At 40.2% G+C, this 16,178-nt stretch overlaps 1 protein-coding gene across 1 annotated transcript; it reads left to right on the forward strand.

The window, feature by feature from the left end:
* Window positions 1-2,548: 2,548 nt before the first annotated feature.
* Window positions 2,549-12,871, forward strand: LOC138403591 (zinc finger protein 433-like). Its single transcript, XM_069504764.1, has 3 exons — window positions 2,549-3,753; window positions 3,835-4,278; window positions 12,745-12,871. The coding sequence occupies exons 1-3, from the start codon at window positions 2,549-2,551 to the stop codon at window positions 12,869-12,871; spliced, it is 1,776 nt and encodes a 591-aa protein (XP_069360865.1).
* Window positions 12,872-16,178: the final 3,307 nt, after the last annotated feature.

Consider the following 16,178-nt stretch of genomic DNA (forward strand, 5'->3'; position numbering starts at 1 on the left):
AGGCCTGAGCGGTGGCGCGCGGCTAATTGCCTCGAGCGGCGTGTAATTGCGCTGCGGGGCTTTGTACGCGCCGCCTCCCGCCGCCGGACTCCGGACCTCCTGCCCTGACCCTCACACGGGAGGCTAGGACCAAAACAAACTAAAACTATAACCCACTTAAACGATGATCAGATTTTAAAAGAACCCTTTCTTGAATTTGCGACGGGATTCAAAACAAATTCTAATTTAAAAAAATGACCATATGTGCGAGTCAGAGTCGCGCACCGAGGATTCCGTACTACAGTCGTATTTTTTCAACAATTTGCACGATAAATCCAAAACTATTATGCATAAAAATAAATAAAATGTTTTAGAATGTGCAGCTTCTATTCATATGATACCCCACTTCGTATAGTAATCTTACTTAAAGATGAAATACTACCTAACTATTTGATCATGAACACGTTGTAATTTTTTTGTGTTGTAACCACAAATTCACGGTTTTGGATTTTTCCCTTTACCTGTGTACGTTAGTACTATTATATTATTCTGTGCCTGTGCTATAAGACCTACCTACTTGCCAAATTTCATAATTCTAGGTCAACAGGTAGGTTTTTTGACCGACACGACAGACATACAACGAAGTGGGTTCCTTTTTTCCTTTTGAGGTACGGAACCCTAAAAAACGGTCAAGTGCGAATTGGACTCACACACGAAGGAATCCGTACCATCGTAAGATTATGAAATCAATGAAAACAACTCTCAATCTGGCTATTACGGATCATAAGATTATACATATACCTAATCATAATAATTCTAACATTTCTAACAAATCCCTTTGGTTACAATAATAATATGATAATAAGGGTCAGGCCTTCTATAACCCTGTCCAGATCGTGGATTAATCTACCTAGTAGATAGGTGATCTGGGACCTACAGGTACCTATTATTATTTGTATCAATAGAAATTTATTATTATTTGTATCTTTATCAATAGAAATAGATAAAGTCAAATTATCTGAATTGATTTTTCAATCAAACTTGCCTAATATTGAGAAATTCTAAACCATCAATGCTTAAACAAATAATGTATTTACGTACTAAAATAAAATTTATTATCAAAACTATCAGATAGCGAGTTTATCTTTATTAGTATGGTTCACTTATCGTTTCTACATTGAGTTTCACTTAATTATAAAATTCTCTTTCCCTAACATCTTAATTTATGCTTGCGTATCCAATTTCTTCACCGATTTTAGAAAAAGAAGCAATAAAACCTTCCGATAGTAATTAATATACAGGGTGTAATGAGAACGGTATTATTATACCGACCTACCTAAATACAAACCAATACTAATAACCATTTGCCTTTAGTGATTTAGTATTTTTCAAACTTGCAACGTATTGCGTGCAAAACTCGGGGTCAATGCCCCTCCTACGATGCAGCATTGATTCCGTGGCATCTATCTACGCAAACATTCGTTGACTTCTAGCGTCAATCAGATGTTTTTTGCAATACATTGCGATCTTTTAAAAATACAGGATTATTTTATTTTAATTTTTTTTAAATACATATCAAAAAATATCATTTATTTCTCGCGTTTTTTTTGTGGTAGGTATCTTAACAGTAATTATCAGTAGACAGTACTTACCACCTGCCTTCAGTTTTGCTAGCCTTCTAATAACACACTGTACTTACATACCTATAGGTAGTATTTTGAGTCGAAAACAATTATCAATAACTAATAGTTGTTAGAGTTAATCATGTAATAAACTAGTAAAACATACATTTATGATCAGTTTTATTTATTTGGAGACAGGTAATAGAATCGAGAACTGAATGTGATTAGAACGGTTCCAAGCGGCCATCTTGTGGCGTTTCTAACACGTTAGAAAAGATTCCGACAGTTCGAAATTACATTACTTTGATATACGAATAAAAATATTTAAAGCCTTCACTTTGTAATTAATATGATTGCATTGAAGATTTATTATAATTTGCTTGCTAAGGGTTTACCCACATTATTTTGTCCATGTACCGAATGATCAGAAATGATTTTTAGCACGAGACGCGCTCTCGGCCAGCTATTTTTTCCATATCAAATTAACCCAAAGCAGCTGTTGTATTGTAAAACATGTAAGCTATGATTCAAATATTATTGCATTAGCTGAATTTACCCTAATAAGGTTGTTAATTAAAAGGTTTTTCGCCAGTATTTTTTATAAAGGCAATCAGGAAAAATGCGATTGTAAATGTTTGGCAATAAAATAATTTTAAAGTCATGAGTTATAAATACCTAATTTTGTTGTGAAATTTGTATGATAGAATAGGATTGTAGGATAAGTTAGAATTGTATATATAAATAGAATTGAAGAATAAGATAGAGTACAATAAGGCTGACATACATAAATGTAAAAGCGTGTTAATAAAAGATAAAAAAAATACCTAATTGTCAACGATAAAGATCCATCATACTATTATAATCCTTATAATCAGACTAAAATATACCTTAGACTAACTCCAACTAAGCATAAAACTAAATGTAACTTGTAACAATTGACACAACAGATGAAATTAAAATCTTTAGAAGTTTCATTTCATTCCACAAAAAATAGTAGAGCAATAGAGGCTTCAAAACAAGTGGACGAGTGTGGCAAGACCTTCTACTCACGACACAAGGGCACACTCTTTGGGCGCAGCAGCCGACCCTGCGTGGGCAAGGGGCAAGTATTCTGCTTAAAACGAGTGGACGAGTGTGGCAAGACCTTCTACTCACGACACAAGGGCACACTCTTTGGGCGCAGCAGCCGACCCTGCGTGGGCGAGTGGCAAGTATTCTGCTTAAAACGAGTGGACGAGTGTGGCAAGACCTTCTACTCACGACACAAGGGCACACTCTTTGGGCGCAGCAGCCGACCCTGCGTGGGCGAGTGGCAAGTATTCTACTTAAAACGAGTGGACGAGTGTGGCAAGACCTTCTACTCACGACACAAGGGCACACTCTTTGGGCGCAGCAGCCGACCCTGCGTGGGCGAGGGGCAAGTATTCTGCTTAAAACGAGTGGACGAGTGTGGCAAGACCTTCTACTCACGACACAAGGGCACACTCTTTGGACGCAGCAGCCGACCCTGCGTGGGCGAGTGGCAAGTATTCTACTTAAAACGAGTGGACGAGTGTGGCAAGACCTTCTACTCGCGACACAAGGGCACACTCTTTGGGCGCAGCAGCCGACCCTGCGTGGGCGAGTGGCAAGTATTCTGCTTAAAACGAGTGGACGAGTGTGGCAAGACCTTCTACTCACGACACAAGGGCACACTCTTTGGGCGCAGCAGCCGACCCTATGTGGGCGAGTGGCAAGTATTCTACTTAAAACGAGTGGACGAGTGTGGCAAGACCTTCTACTCACGACACAAGGGCACACTCTTTGGGCGCAGCAGCCGACCCTGCGTGGGCGAGTGGCAAGTATTCTACTTAAAACGAGTGGACGAGTGTGGCAAGACCTTCTACTCACGACACAAGGGCACACTCTTTGGGCGCAGCAGCCGACCCTGCGTGGGCGAGTGGCAAGTATTCTACTTAAAACGAGTGGACGAGTGTGGCAAGACCTTCTACTCACGACACAAGGGCACACTCTTTGGGCGCAGCAGCCGACCCTGCGTGGGCGAGTGGCAAGTATTCTACTTAAAACGAGTGGACGAGTGTGGCAAAACCTTCTACTCACGACACAAGGGCACACTCTTTGGGCGCAGCAGCCGACCCTGCGTGGGCGAGTGGCAAGTATTCTACTGAAAACGAGTGGACGAGTGTGGCAAGACCTTCTACTCACGACACAAGGGCACACTCTTTGGGCGCAGCAGCCGACCCTGCGTGGGCGAGTGGCAAGTATTCTACTTAAAACGAGTGGACGAGTGTGGCAAGACCTTCTACTCACGACACAAGGGCACACTCTTTGGGCGCAGCAGCCGACCCTGCGTGGGCGAGTGGCAAGTATTCTACTTAAAACGAGTGGACGAGTGTGGCAAGACCTTCTACTCACGACACAAGGGCACACTCTTTGGGCGCAGCAGCCGACCCTGCGTGGGCGAGTGGCAAGTATTCTACTTAAAACGAGTGGACGAGTGTGGCAAGACCTTCTACTCACGACACAAGGGCACACTCTTTGGGCGCAGCAGCCGACCCTGCGTGGGCGAGTGGCAAGTATTCTACTTAAAACGAGTGGACGAGTGTGGCAAGACCTTCTACTCACGACACAAGGGCACACTCTTTGGGCGCAGCAGCCGACCCTGCGTGGGCGAGGGGCAAGTATTCTACTCAATTACACCAGCTAGCTCATACTACATCTTTACATATAAAATACTTATCTTGACTGACTGACTGATTTATCAAAGCACAGCTTATACCGCTTGGTTAAGAGACTTGATGTATTGACTTTTACAACGTAAGTGCTCACTAAGAAAGATCTAATCTAATATAATCTAAATCAGCCTGCACTGTCCACATAATGGTGGAAGGCCTCCCTCCGATCCTTCCACCATTCCCATTCCGTGCCTCTTCAGGCCACGTAACCGTAAATTTATCTATTTCATCACGCCAACGTCGCCTCGGCCTACCACGCTGGCGTTGATGATTCTGGGGAGTCCAGAAAGACGCAGATTTTGCCCATAAGTCTCTGGCATACGGCACACATGACCTGCCCAGTCCCATTTGAGTGAAGCGGCTGCAAGGCCAACGTCGGCTACTCGCGTAACTACCAGTAAGAAAGGATTTTTGAAAAATCCACCCCGAAGCTGATAGGGGATGAAAGTCCGACATTTTTCAAGTTATCGTTATCACCTGGTGGTAAGTGATGATGCAGTCTAAGATGGAAGCGGACTAGCTTGGAAGGGGTATGGTAGTTTCATTAAACCCATACCCCTAATCGGTTTCGCGGCATCGTATGAAAGTCTGTTATTTTCAAGATATTAATTAAGCTTTCGGGCAAAAATAAAGAAGTAGCTGTAAGCACATATTTCAGGATTTTTGTAAATTCGAACCCCTCACCGATTTTCATAAATTCCACTCAAGCGAAGCCGGGGCGGGTCGCCTAGTTATACCATATAGATGACATTCAAGTTATTAAGCCCGACGCGCGACGCGCGACGTTTCCTTCCAATTTATTGATCATTCAATTCTTTATCCTCTCTTTACCTTCCAGATTATGTGTGTCAACTGTCAATCTTCGATGAAATGGTGATATTCGAGCTACTTTCTAATACCGAAGATGATGATATTATTAATAAACCTCAAATATTAGGTATATTATCCTTGTACATTAAAAGAGTTATATTACAAATTTTATTCTTACTTATTATTATTAGATATGTATTATGAGATGTTTCGTACGACTGAATCAACGTAGTATTTTATGTTTCCCACAACCTACTTAAGTACTTTTCTTCTACCCTAATTAAAGCCCCTAGCCTTAATTAAAATGTCAGTCTCCTATTTGGGGGGTGAAGAGTTGGATACCGAGCACGCACCTGAGAGTTCTCACGATGTTCTCCAAATGTCAGTTTCCTATTTGGGGGGTGAAGAGTTGGATACCGAGCACGCACCTGCGAGTTCTCACGATGTTCTCCAAATGTGTGTGAAGTACCTAACAATCTCTTTAATCTGATACGTTTAAGGGGCTTCTATAGGTGACCTGTATGTAATATGCCAACCTTGTCGTAACATACCACCTTACCTAAGTACTTAAATGAAAACGAAATCTTCAAATACAAGTAAAATTAAATCTCAAAGCTTCTGTTTTATCCCAATTCAGTAAAAATAGCACAATAAATCAGTTTATGCCCCTCCATTATCTATAGGCGTCATGCCCAAGGCGGCAATGTACCAACAAATCAGCGGAGCCGTTGCTTCACAGGTCTCAAATTGGTCGCAATGGCGATAAACTGGGCTTTCGACTCGTTGCTAAGCTTTAGTTAGTGTCCAAACTTTCAGTACAGTCTCTTGACTTGAAGGTGCCCATATTAAAATTGGAGGGGAAAACTGATGCTGGCAGGGCGTTCCATATCCTAACGGTTCCAATTCAAAAGAGGAGGCAAATATAGCTTTTGTACGTGTCCCTGGGATTTCGACTGATACGAGTAGTACTCAACAACGTCTGTGTCACTATACTCAAAATTTCCTGTATTTTTAGGGTTCCGTACCTAAAAAGGAGAAACGGAACCCTTGTTGTCTGCCTGTCTGTCTGCCTGTCTGTCTATCTATCTGTCTGTCTGTCTGTCGGTCTGTCAAGAAACCTACAGGGTACTTCACGTTGACTTAGAATCATGAAATTTGGCAGATAGGTAGGTCTTATAGCAGACCTCTAAGGGGAAAAATCTGAAAACCGCGAATTTAGGGTTATATCACACAAAAAATTAAATTGTGGTCATTAACAAATAATTAGTATTTTAAATTTTCAAAGTAAAATAACTATGTATACCAAGTGTGGATGAATGGCTTCATATGAAAAGGCTTTACCTGTACATTCTAAAACAGACTTTTATTTATTTTTATGCATAATAGTTTTTGATTTATAGTGCAAATGTTGAAAAAATACGTCTGTAGTACGGAACCCTCGGTGCACGAGTCTGACTTGCACTTGGCAGGTTTTTTTAATAACAAAGAAGTTGTGTCCTGGTTTGTAATGCAGTAAACTGAGTCTCCATAGGGTTCACACGTCCACCGTCCACCGTCCCAGTCGCCGGCGGCGCTCACCATCCATCAAATAGACGACTCGCGTATTATCTCTGGCGGCGAATTTGCATTGTTGCACAACCACACCCAATGTAGGTGAGAAACTGATGCTATTTAGGCAATGCTTAAACGGACATTACAACTCAAAGATATAACAACGTATAAGATTAGATTGTATCACATGAAAACAAAGATTTTTAAACGTTAGCAACAAAAAGAGCTACATAAATAAAGTGTTTTGCGTGGTTGCGCTGACCGAACATGAACAAAATTTTTGTATGAAGATGATTTTTTTTGTTCAGTGGCCATCTTTTTTTCACCGGTTCACCAAATGGCCCAAGGTTTTGAACATTTTTTGTTTTAGCACCGTACTTCTCCGAGGTAAACTTGGGATGCCCTAATCTGTTTTCCACGTCCAGCTCTCGCTATAAATTTCTTGAGCTAGAGTTTTTGACATAAGTGTGCACATGGAAAGTTTGGTGAAAAGTTCCATACAAAATTGTTCAGGAGGACAGATCAGTCAAGTAGCTTTATATACGAGTATAATAATATAATAGACCTACGTCAAGGCAAAGAAGAAGTTTGGCTACTTTTCAAATCCTGCTGAAACTGACATCAAAATTTTGGCTCGAAAAATATTCTCAATTGTCACTTTGCCTCTGCTCCCAGGCAAATATTAGATCTCTGTACCTAGTTGCTCAACCATCAACCAATGATACTATCTCACTCAAATAAAACTCTAAAACAACTTTACAATACACTAAATGCCTTTTACATGTACACAAAGTGGTTATTACGGTTAAAAGGTGTAATAAAAGAGCAATAAGCTGTGCAATTGCTCACTTTAACACGTTGTGCCCGAGGACAGGCGCACACCAACATTACGGAGTAGGTAAGCAAACAGATGGAATCTCACCGGGCACAGAAGCCTACCCTGGGGGAGGCCACTGTTCACGCCGCGGCCGGCTCGGACCAGCGCACTAGCCCGCAGGCTCTTCGTAATCACCTACCTGGTATTCACGAAGCCTTCAAACCAGTTTCAATACCTCTATTCAAGTATCCATTGCTGTTTATGATTTGGTAGACTTAATCGAATGCTTAAGTTAAAGCGCATTGAACATTACTGATGGCAATATAGATTCCGCGTGGAGTTTTTTGTTGTAGAGGTGAGTTAAGGATTTTATTAAAGTCATTAGGAAGGTAATGAAAGATGTCCCGGGGCCGGTGACACTTTATGAAGACGTTGTTCACGATAATGAGATAATAAAATTGTTCGTGGGAAGTCCATACACGTGTAGTCATTATGCAGTTTTTTGAAAAAAGTGTAGCGCATTGCAATAAGGTAGGTCTGTGAGAAATATGTAATTTTTATTACCATTTTAATGTACACAACGTCTTTCGTACTCATAAAAACAAGGCTAATTTATATAACGGTTAACTTACATTAATCTGGCTACAATAATAATTTCAGAGTAACAGCAATATAAAATTAAATAAATGACTGTAATTACTCAAGTTTAATTAAACGAAGTCACGAGCACATAAGTAGTTCAATAAAGAAATGTAATTTGCATCAAATGATTACGTTAGCTATTTTAAACGCGCATAAAAAATAGTTTTAATAAATAATGCTTAAACTAGATTAACTGCTCTTGATAAAAAACATTATGTACCTATTTATAGTCATCATTGTCATGATCTACCCATCGCTGGCCCACTACTGAGCACAGGCCTCCCCTCAGAATGAGTAAAGGCTTAAGCCATAGTCCGCAACACTGGTCAAGTGCGAATCGGTAGACTTCACACACCTTTGAGAACATTATGGAGAACTCGATATTTTCCTTGACCGTTAAATCAAGCGATTAAAAGTAAAAGTCATAACTCCTCTGCCTGGGATAGAACCCCTAACCTCGGAGGATGAAACCACTAGGATATCACGGCTTTCGCATGATTTATTTATAGTATCACAGTCTAATTTCTATAATGGAGCTAGAAGAAGGCATAAGAAGGCAGTTGAGTTACTTTACAAAGATGTAATCACTACGTTCAGTGATAGAGTCAATGCCATCGAAGCATAAACAACAACTAGACGTAATCGCCTACAATTGGAGCTAAAATTACAAGTCACGACATAAAACAAATCATGGAAACTATTCCGCGACTCAGTGACGTTCCAAATTAATTTAGTATCGAACGAAATTGGGTACAATTTGCGATGTCGCAAGCACCTGCAGCGATGTACACGTCCCACTAGATGGGGCGCTTCATAGTACAGTACCCGGCAGGAATATTATACATCGAGCTTTAGAAAGAGATAGGTAGTGGGTTCGTAGAGCGTTGTCTCTGTCGTTGAGACCGACAAAACGTCGCTTTTTAGTTTATAGACTACAAGCTGACGCCCGCGACTTTTTGAGCGTGGATTTAAGTTTTTAACATTCCCTTGGGAACTCTTTGGTTTTCCGATATAAAAAGTAGCTTATATCACTCTCCAGGTCTTTAACTATACCCATGCAAAAAATCACGTCAATCCGTTGCTCCGTTGCGACGTGATTGAAGGACAAACCAATAAACAAACAAACTTTCGCATTTATAATAAGGGTACTGAAAATTATTTACGTTAACATACATATTTGAGTAGGTATAGTAATTCGTATCACTAGGATGCCCTACCGGCCTTGTAGTAAGTACTTATACTCTGTTTAAGTTCTAACTGATCTATAGTTTGCGACAGATCGAGTTGTCAATCGGGGTATGAGGCGGGGGGGACGCCCCGCACATCTCGTCACGTCTGTGCGCGCTAACCCGGTGCGGGCCAGCCCTGGTGACGTGCGGATGTGCGGGGCCTCTCCCGCCTCATACCCCGATTGACATCTCAATCTGTCGCGGACTATATATGTTCTTAGAAACGGACTGCGTCCAGCGGATTAGGAATTACAATAGACAGGAGTGCGGACACCGATGTTCGTTGGAATATGACATGTTGTTGCTATGAAGCGCCGCATCTAGCGGAACACGTACCTCGCTGAGCACCTGTCGCCTGTCGCCTGTCGGTAATGATAGGCGAGCGAGTAATTGCAGTGTCACAGATTCGATTCCCGTCACGAGCTCCGCCCACGCGTTGTTTTGTTTTGCCCCAAATCCATAACAAGGGCTGGCCCGAAATATTTGCTAATGGCTACTTCAATATTCTAAACGCATACTTCCTACGTTTTTGGAATTATTTTGTTTTCGAGGTTCGTTGAATACTTTCGGAAACCATCTCGTCGCTCGCTCTTTTTCTGTGTCCCAAATTAAATTCCTGAAATCCTTTAAGAATTTAATTTAATGGAGACAAAATGATCCTCAAAACTAACCTGCATTCTATAACTAAACAAATAATATTATATTACTAAGCCGATAGAGATTTTTTAAAATTTCCAGTAGTTTGAGCTGTGCGTTGATAAATCAGTCAGTCAGACCTTTTCCTTTTATATAATACTAGCTGATCCCCGCGGCTTCGCCCGCGTAGATTTAGGTTTTTAAAGATCCCGTATAGCCTATGTCACTCAGGAATAATGTAGCTTTCTACTGGTGAAAGAATTTTTAAAATCGGTTCAGTAGTTCTAAAGATTACCCCCTACAAACAAACTTAACGACATTACCTCTTTATATAATAATACAACGGGCCGTGCAGCAGAAATCGTAATATTTTAATTTCGCCATAACTTCAAAACCAAACGTCCAATTTTAATCATTCAAAGACCAAATATTATCTCCATAAACTGTTCTTAGTGATGAAATCATTTATTTTGATAAGGATTAATAGCATGAGTAAAATAAACGCGTTTAAATGTAGTCCAAAAAAAATTCAAGATTTTTAAATAAAAAAATGGTTGCTGTGCCTCACTCGACATAGATGGGTATAGTGTGTCGCGGACTTTTTTGTAGATATTTATAAGATCTACAATTAATTAGAACATTTTATGGTTTTATCTTTTATAGTTTAGGCAGCGTACGCAAAATAAGTAACTTTTCTGGTTGATTTTTTACACCTTGTGTCCGAAAAACCCAAATATCTTACGGAACCCTATTTTTTTCCAAAATAAAATATAGCCTATGTTACTCGTGGATAATGTAGCTTTCGAATGGTGAAAGAATTTTTAAAATCGGTCCAGTAGTTTTTGAGCCTATTCAGTACAAACAAACAAACATACAAACAAAGTTTTCCTCTTTATAATATTAGTGTAGATGTAGATTTAGCTTTGGTATACAGATCCTGGAGATCACCTGGAGACAGACATAGGTTACCTAAAACTTTACTTTTTTCCGTTTCTCACGCAATTCCAAAATAACTTACTTGACAACTTCACAATTATAATAAAAAGTTTAAAATATGATCCGCTGCGATATAGGTCGCATAACGCATTGCATACAGCATTATATCGACACAATTAATATACTCTCAATAAATCATACACAAACTCATATTACTTAAAGTTGAATACCAACGCGATTTGACCGGAAATGGAACCAATAAAGGCGTGGTTTGGTTACCGCCGACGATTCGCAATGCTTATTTTCATATCTTTATATATATAAAAGGAAAAGGTAACTGACTGACTGACTGACAGACTGACTGACTGATCTATCAACGCACAGCTCAAACTACTGGACGGATCGGGCTGAAATTTGGCATGCAGATAGCTGTTATGACGTAGGCATCCGCTAAAAAAGGATTTTGCGAAAATTCAACTCTTGAGGGGATAATATAATGGTTTGAAATTTGCGTAGTCCACGCGGACGAAGTCGCAAGCATAAGTTAGTCCTTTTATAAATTGCAATGATAATAAACATAGACAAATCGGTTGTACATAATAACAAGCAAAGTCAAAAGTGAAAGCTAGTGCACGTTGGACTTGTAGTATAAGCTGTTAATATGTTTGAAGCGAGTAATAGCGCCATAAACAACGGCCTGTGAGCTGCAACAAATATGTAATTTGCGCAAATCATGTCCGTCTGTCCGTCGCAGGTGTGGCGACGTACCGCGTCCCACGTACCTCATACGTCATACCTCGACATACTGCAAATCGGATGATGAAAATATATAAACCCATTAAGCTCTTAAAGAAGGAAAGAAGGCACGAAACCAAATGAAAAAGTATGACTTGTGGAAATCGCGAAAAATAAAATCTAAAATCAAAATAGTTTCGATAAAATCTTTTGAATAGCCGGCCGACCACTGAGCACGGTTCGCCACTCCGAATGGTCCTAGTCTGCCACGGTAGCCAAGTGCGGATTTGCAGACTTCACACACTTTAGAGGAAATTGAGGAAAACTCTGAGACATGCAGGTTTCCTCACGATGTTTCCTTCACCGTTAGAGCACCGTTAAAACCCTAGTGAGCCATAATAGCTGAGTGCTTTGAAGTAAAGGCATCTAATCTTCTATATACATAATCTAAATATATAAAAGGAAAAGGTGACTGACTGACTGATCTGTCAAGTTCAAATCACTAGACGGATTGGGCTGAAATTTGGGATGCAGGTAGCTATTATGATGTAGGCATCATAAAAAAGAAAGGATTTTTGAAAATTAAACTTCTAAGGGCGTAAAATAGGGGTTTTGAAATTGGTATAGTCCTCGCGGATAAGCTAGTTCTTTTATATTAACTTAAAAGCAATGACACGGACAAATTTTGCCAAAAATGCGCCAACCTTAAGAGCACTTACCTTGCTCAATGAGCTAATTGCTCAGCACTCAACTACTTATTAGATGTTTTTAATATTAGTATATACAAATTCGATAAACTATGTATGTATGTATTTCATGCTGGTTCTTCTCGGTAGGAAAGGCGTTCCGAACCAGTGGTAGATGCATCTGATTCAAAAATACTTGTAAAAGTTTATATGAATAAAAAATATGTTTATTTATTTATAATATGTAACTTCTGACTCGGTATGCGATTTGATATTGCTGTATACCGAGATTTCCTAATAAATCATTCAATCAATCAATCAAAGGTCGCTACATTTCATGAGTGTGCACTATGGCACATTGGGCAGCAAAGAATCAGCCTCGCAGTGCACCAAACACGTTGTTAGGCAACAACAACCGGCGGGCCATGGTGGCGTGGCGGCGTGGTGGCGTGGCGGCGTGGTGGCGTGGCGGCGTGGTGGCGTGGTGGCGTGATCGTGGACCATTATACGGGGCTCGATTATCGCTGGGATGTGGTTTACAAACATGCCTATAGTCCTAAACGTGAAGCGGTCTGAGTGTATGTGCAACAGTGAGTTTACAAACAACATGTACTGCAGGAGATTGCCAAGTGCGAGTCAGGCTCCCGCACCGAGGGTTCCGTACTACAGTCTTACTTTTCGATATTTTGCACGATAAATCAAAAACTATGATTTGAAAACGTTTTTTAGTGGGTGAATAGTTAAACCCTGTAGATCATTCCGGAAAACCTGTATCAATAATAATATTTAATTTAATTTAATTTCTTTATATAGAAGGTATTTTATTATAATGTATAATGTATAACTTGCTGGATTTATATCTGAAAATAAAAATTATTATTATAATTATTACAATTGCATTTGATGTGATTGGCTGAATTTAATGTATTCTTGTTGCAACAATGCACGGTAGCATTGAATGTCTACCAATCAGAGGTGATTGTGATCGTGACACTGTACCTGTTATTTCTCTTATAAACAAAGGCAAAGCTTATTCTCAAGTAGTTTTTTTAGTAAGACTGGATAAGTAAATCTTACGCAAACAAACCTGCGTGATCCAAGTAAAGAAGATAAAGAATCGAAGCCTGCGCCCAAACGGCAGCTAATGATAGTGTTCGCGGCGGACCGCGCATCTGTCCGTCTGTCCGATATGAGAGACGTCGTAATTGATCGTCTGCTCACATCATGGGATATTGGGCGAGCGTGACCGCGCCTAGGCTAATAAGCGACGATAACTATTATGCTGTAATCACTGTTATCACGAGAGATGCAGATTTCGCAGAAGTGGTGTGTCTATATACTGTATGCATGCAGTGGCGTGCACAGGAGTTCAAGTCAGGGTATGCATTTAGGTATGAACTTATTTTACAGCAGGTTATAATGAAAAATAAGCATTGATTTATTAAAATGAGGGTAAGCAGTGCGTTTATGCCTCTACGAGCTGCACGCCACTGTATGCATGTGAACCGTCGCGCGTCGCCAGGCAGGGTACTATTCTAAAATGTCTTATCAAATTAAGTAGCACTTAGGTAAACCCGCTGCAGAGGCTAATCTAATCGTTGATAAGTTGCAAATAATATATTTAATGAACAATTCATACTAATATTATAAATGCGAAAGTGTCTCTGTCTGTCTCCTTGCCTTTCACGGCCCATCCGTTCAACCGATTTCAACGAAATTTGGTACCTACAGAGATAGCTTGCATCCCGGGGAAGAACTTTTATACCTACCGGAAAATCAAAGAGCTCTCAAGGGATTTTAAAAACCTAAATCCTCGCGGATGAAGTCTCGAGCATCATCTAGTATACAATAGTTCATCATCATCATGATCAACCCAGTAGAAATGTACAAGACTGTGAATATACACTCAGTCTAGTGAAGTCTCTTAGTTTAGTTTAGAATATTTTGTTAAGCTTGTGAGATGTAGACAACAGATCGTTCATCAATTAATTGGAAACAATAGCTGTGTCTGTGGTCCGGGGTCCGTTTAATCAGCGACACCATTAGCGTATCGCACCGGACACGCAGGACACGCGCCGGACGGACGGACGGACGGACGGACGGCGGGTGGTCTGAGGCTGAGAGGTCGCCGTCTGCTCCGTAACGGTGCTCCGAGCAGGCTCTGACTAGGTAGGGTTGCCACTTGACGCAAATTGAATTAAATCAGTCGTATATATACACCACAGATGAGAGGGTAGAATACATAATATTAATAGTGGTATCATCATCATCATCATCATCATGATCAACCCATCGCCGGATTACTACAGAGCACGGGTCTCCTCTCAGAGTGAGAAGGGTTTTGGCCATAGTCTACCACGCTGGCCATGTTCGGATTGGTCGGATTCCTCACGATGTTTTCTTTCACATTTATAATATTATTAGGATTAGGATTGAGCCATCGTAGTTTTAATGTCACAACCAAGAATGCACCCGTCGTAGGCCCCAACTAGCAACATATAGTAAACTAAATACTGCCTTTAGCCGTAGGTTTTTTGTCCTTTTTTTTGGTTTTTTATAACCAGTTGCATAAGATTCTTTCTCTCCACTCTTTGAATAGGTATAAATACAAATCTTCTCTTAAGGAATGGCTTCTGAAACAAACTTACTCGGATACTGAAGACTTTTGGATATTGTAGTGTAACCCCAATTGTACACAAACATATACAAAGACACTCACATATGCACACTTATACGTGCTCATTCGCTTATACCCACACGTACGCACTCACGCACACACAAACACACACACACACACACAGATAACATGGACTTCCACGCATATTATAATATTTTCTTTAGCTCTTTAGTTTAGTTAGTATGTAGTTAGCTTTGTACTCACCGAGCTGGAGGCCCTGTTTTCCGAGACACAGTTTCCACTAGTTCGGAAAACAGGTGCACAGTATTGTTTTGGTAAGAATTTTATAATAATTAGTTTTAAGGTACGTGTCAAAAAGGCGACACAAAGTATCACTTTAGCATTGAACCATAATAAAATTTGTTTTGAAAAATATCACATTCAGCCTAGCGTGGCAGCCCTAACAAAATCAACAAACACTTTAGTTTAACTTGAAATTAATTAAATTTAAATCGTGACCTCTACCATACCAATGAACCGATTACAAGAGTCTATTTCAAAGTCAAATACAAATCACTTCACCATGCCAAACTGTTGCTTAACGCGATAATTAACCTTGGTTTAATCCCCGGCTAAGCCTACGCTCAGCGATTTACCTCCACTGGTGACTGCGGCTACACGTCATAATGCTATTAGTGAGTGTTCCGAAACGGTTATGGTATCGTTTGCATGGGAATTACAAATATTTACTAATTCGACGTATTTTGTTACTAAAGCGCTCTTTCAAGAGTGTAGTTTTTATGGCTTCGAGGGAATCATTTTGTGTGACAGCTTTCTTTCTATTTATGACGCAGGATGAGAGAGGTCAAAATATATCTACCATCGTCGTGACGTCCCATATTGTTTTAAACTAGATGATGCTCGCGACTTCATCCGCTTGAATTTAGGTTTTTAAAAATCCCGTAGGAAGTCTTTGATCTTCCGTGATAAAAAGTAGTCCATGTCTTCCCTGGGATGCTAGTTGTCTCTGCACCAAATTTTGTCAAAATCTGTTGAATCGATGGGCCGTGAAAGGCTAGCAGACAGCCAGACAGACACACTTTCGCATTTATAATATTGTTATGGATATGGATAGTATGGATTAAAAAGTATCAGCCTATCAATATTATCCCTTAAATGGAAA

The sequence above is a fragment of the Maniola hyperantus genome, chromosome 18 (assembly GCF_902806685.2).
Source record: "Maniola hyperantus chromosome 18, iAphHyp1.2, whole genome shotgun sequence".
Lineage (NCBI taxonomy): Eukaryota > Metazoa > Arthropoda > Insecta > Lepidoptera > Nymphalidae > Maniola > Maniola hyperantus.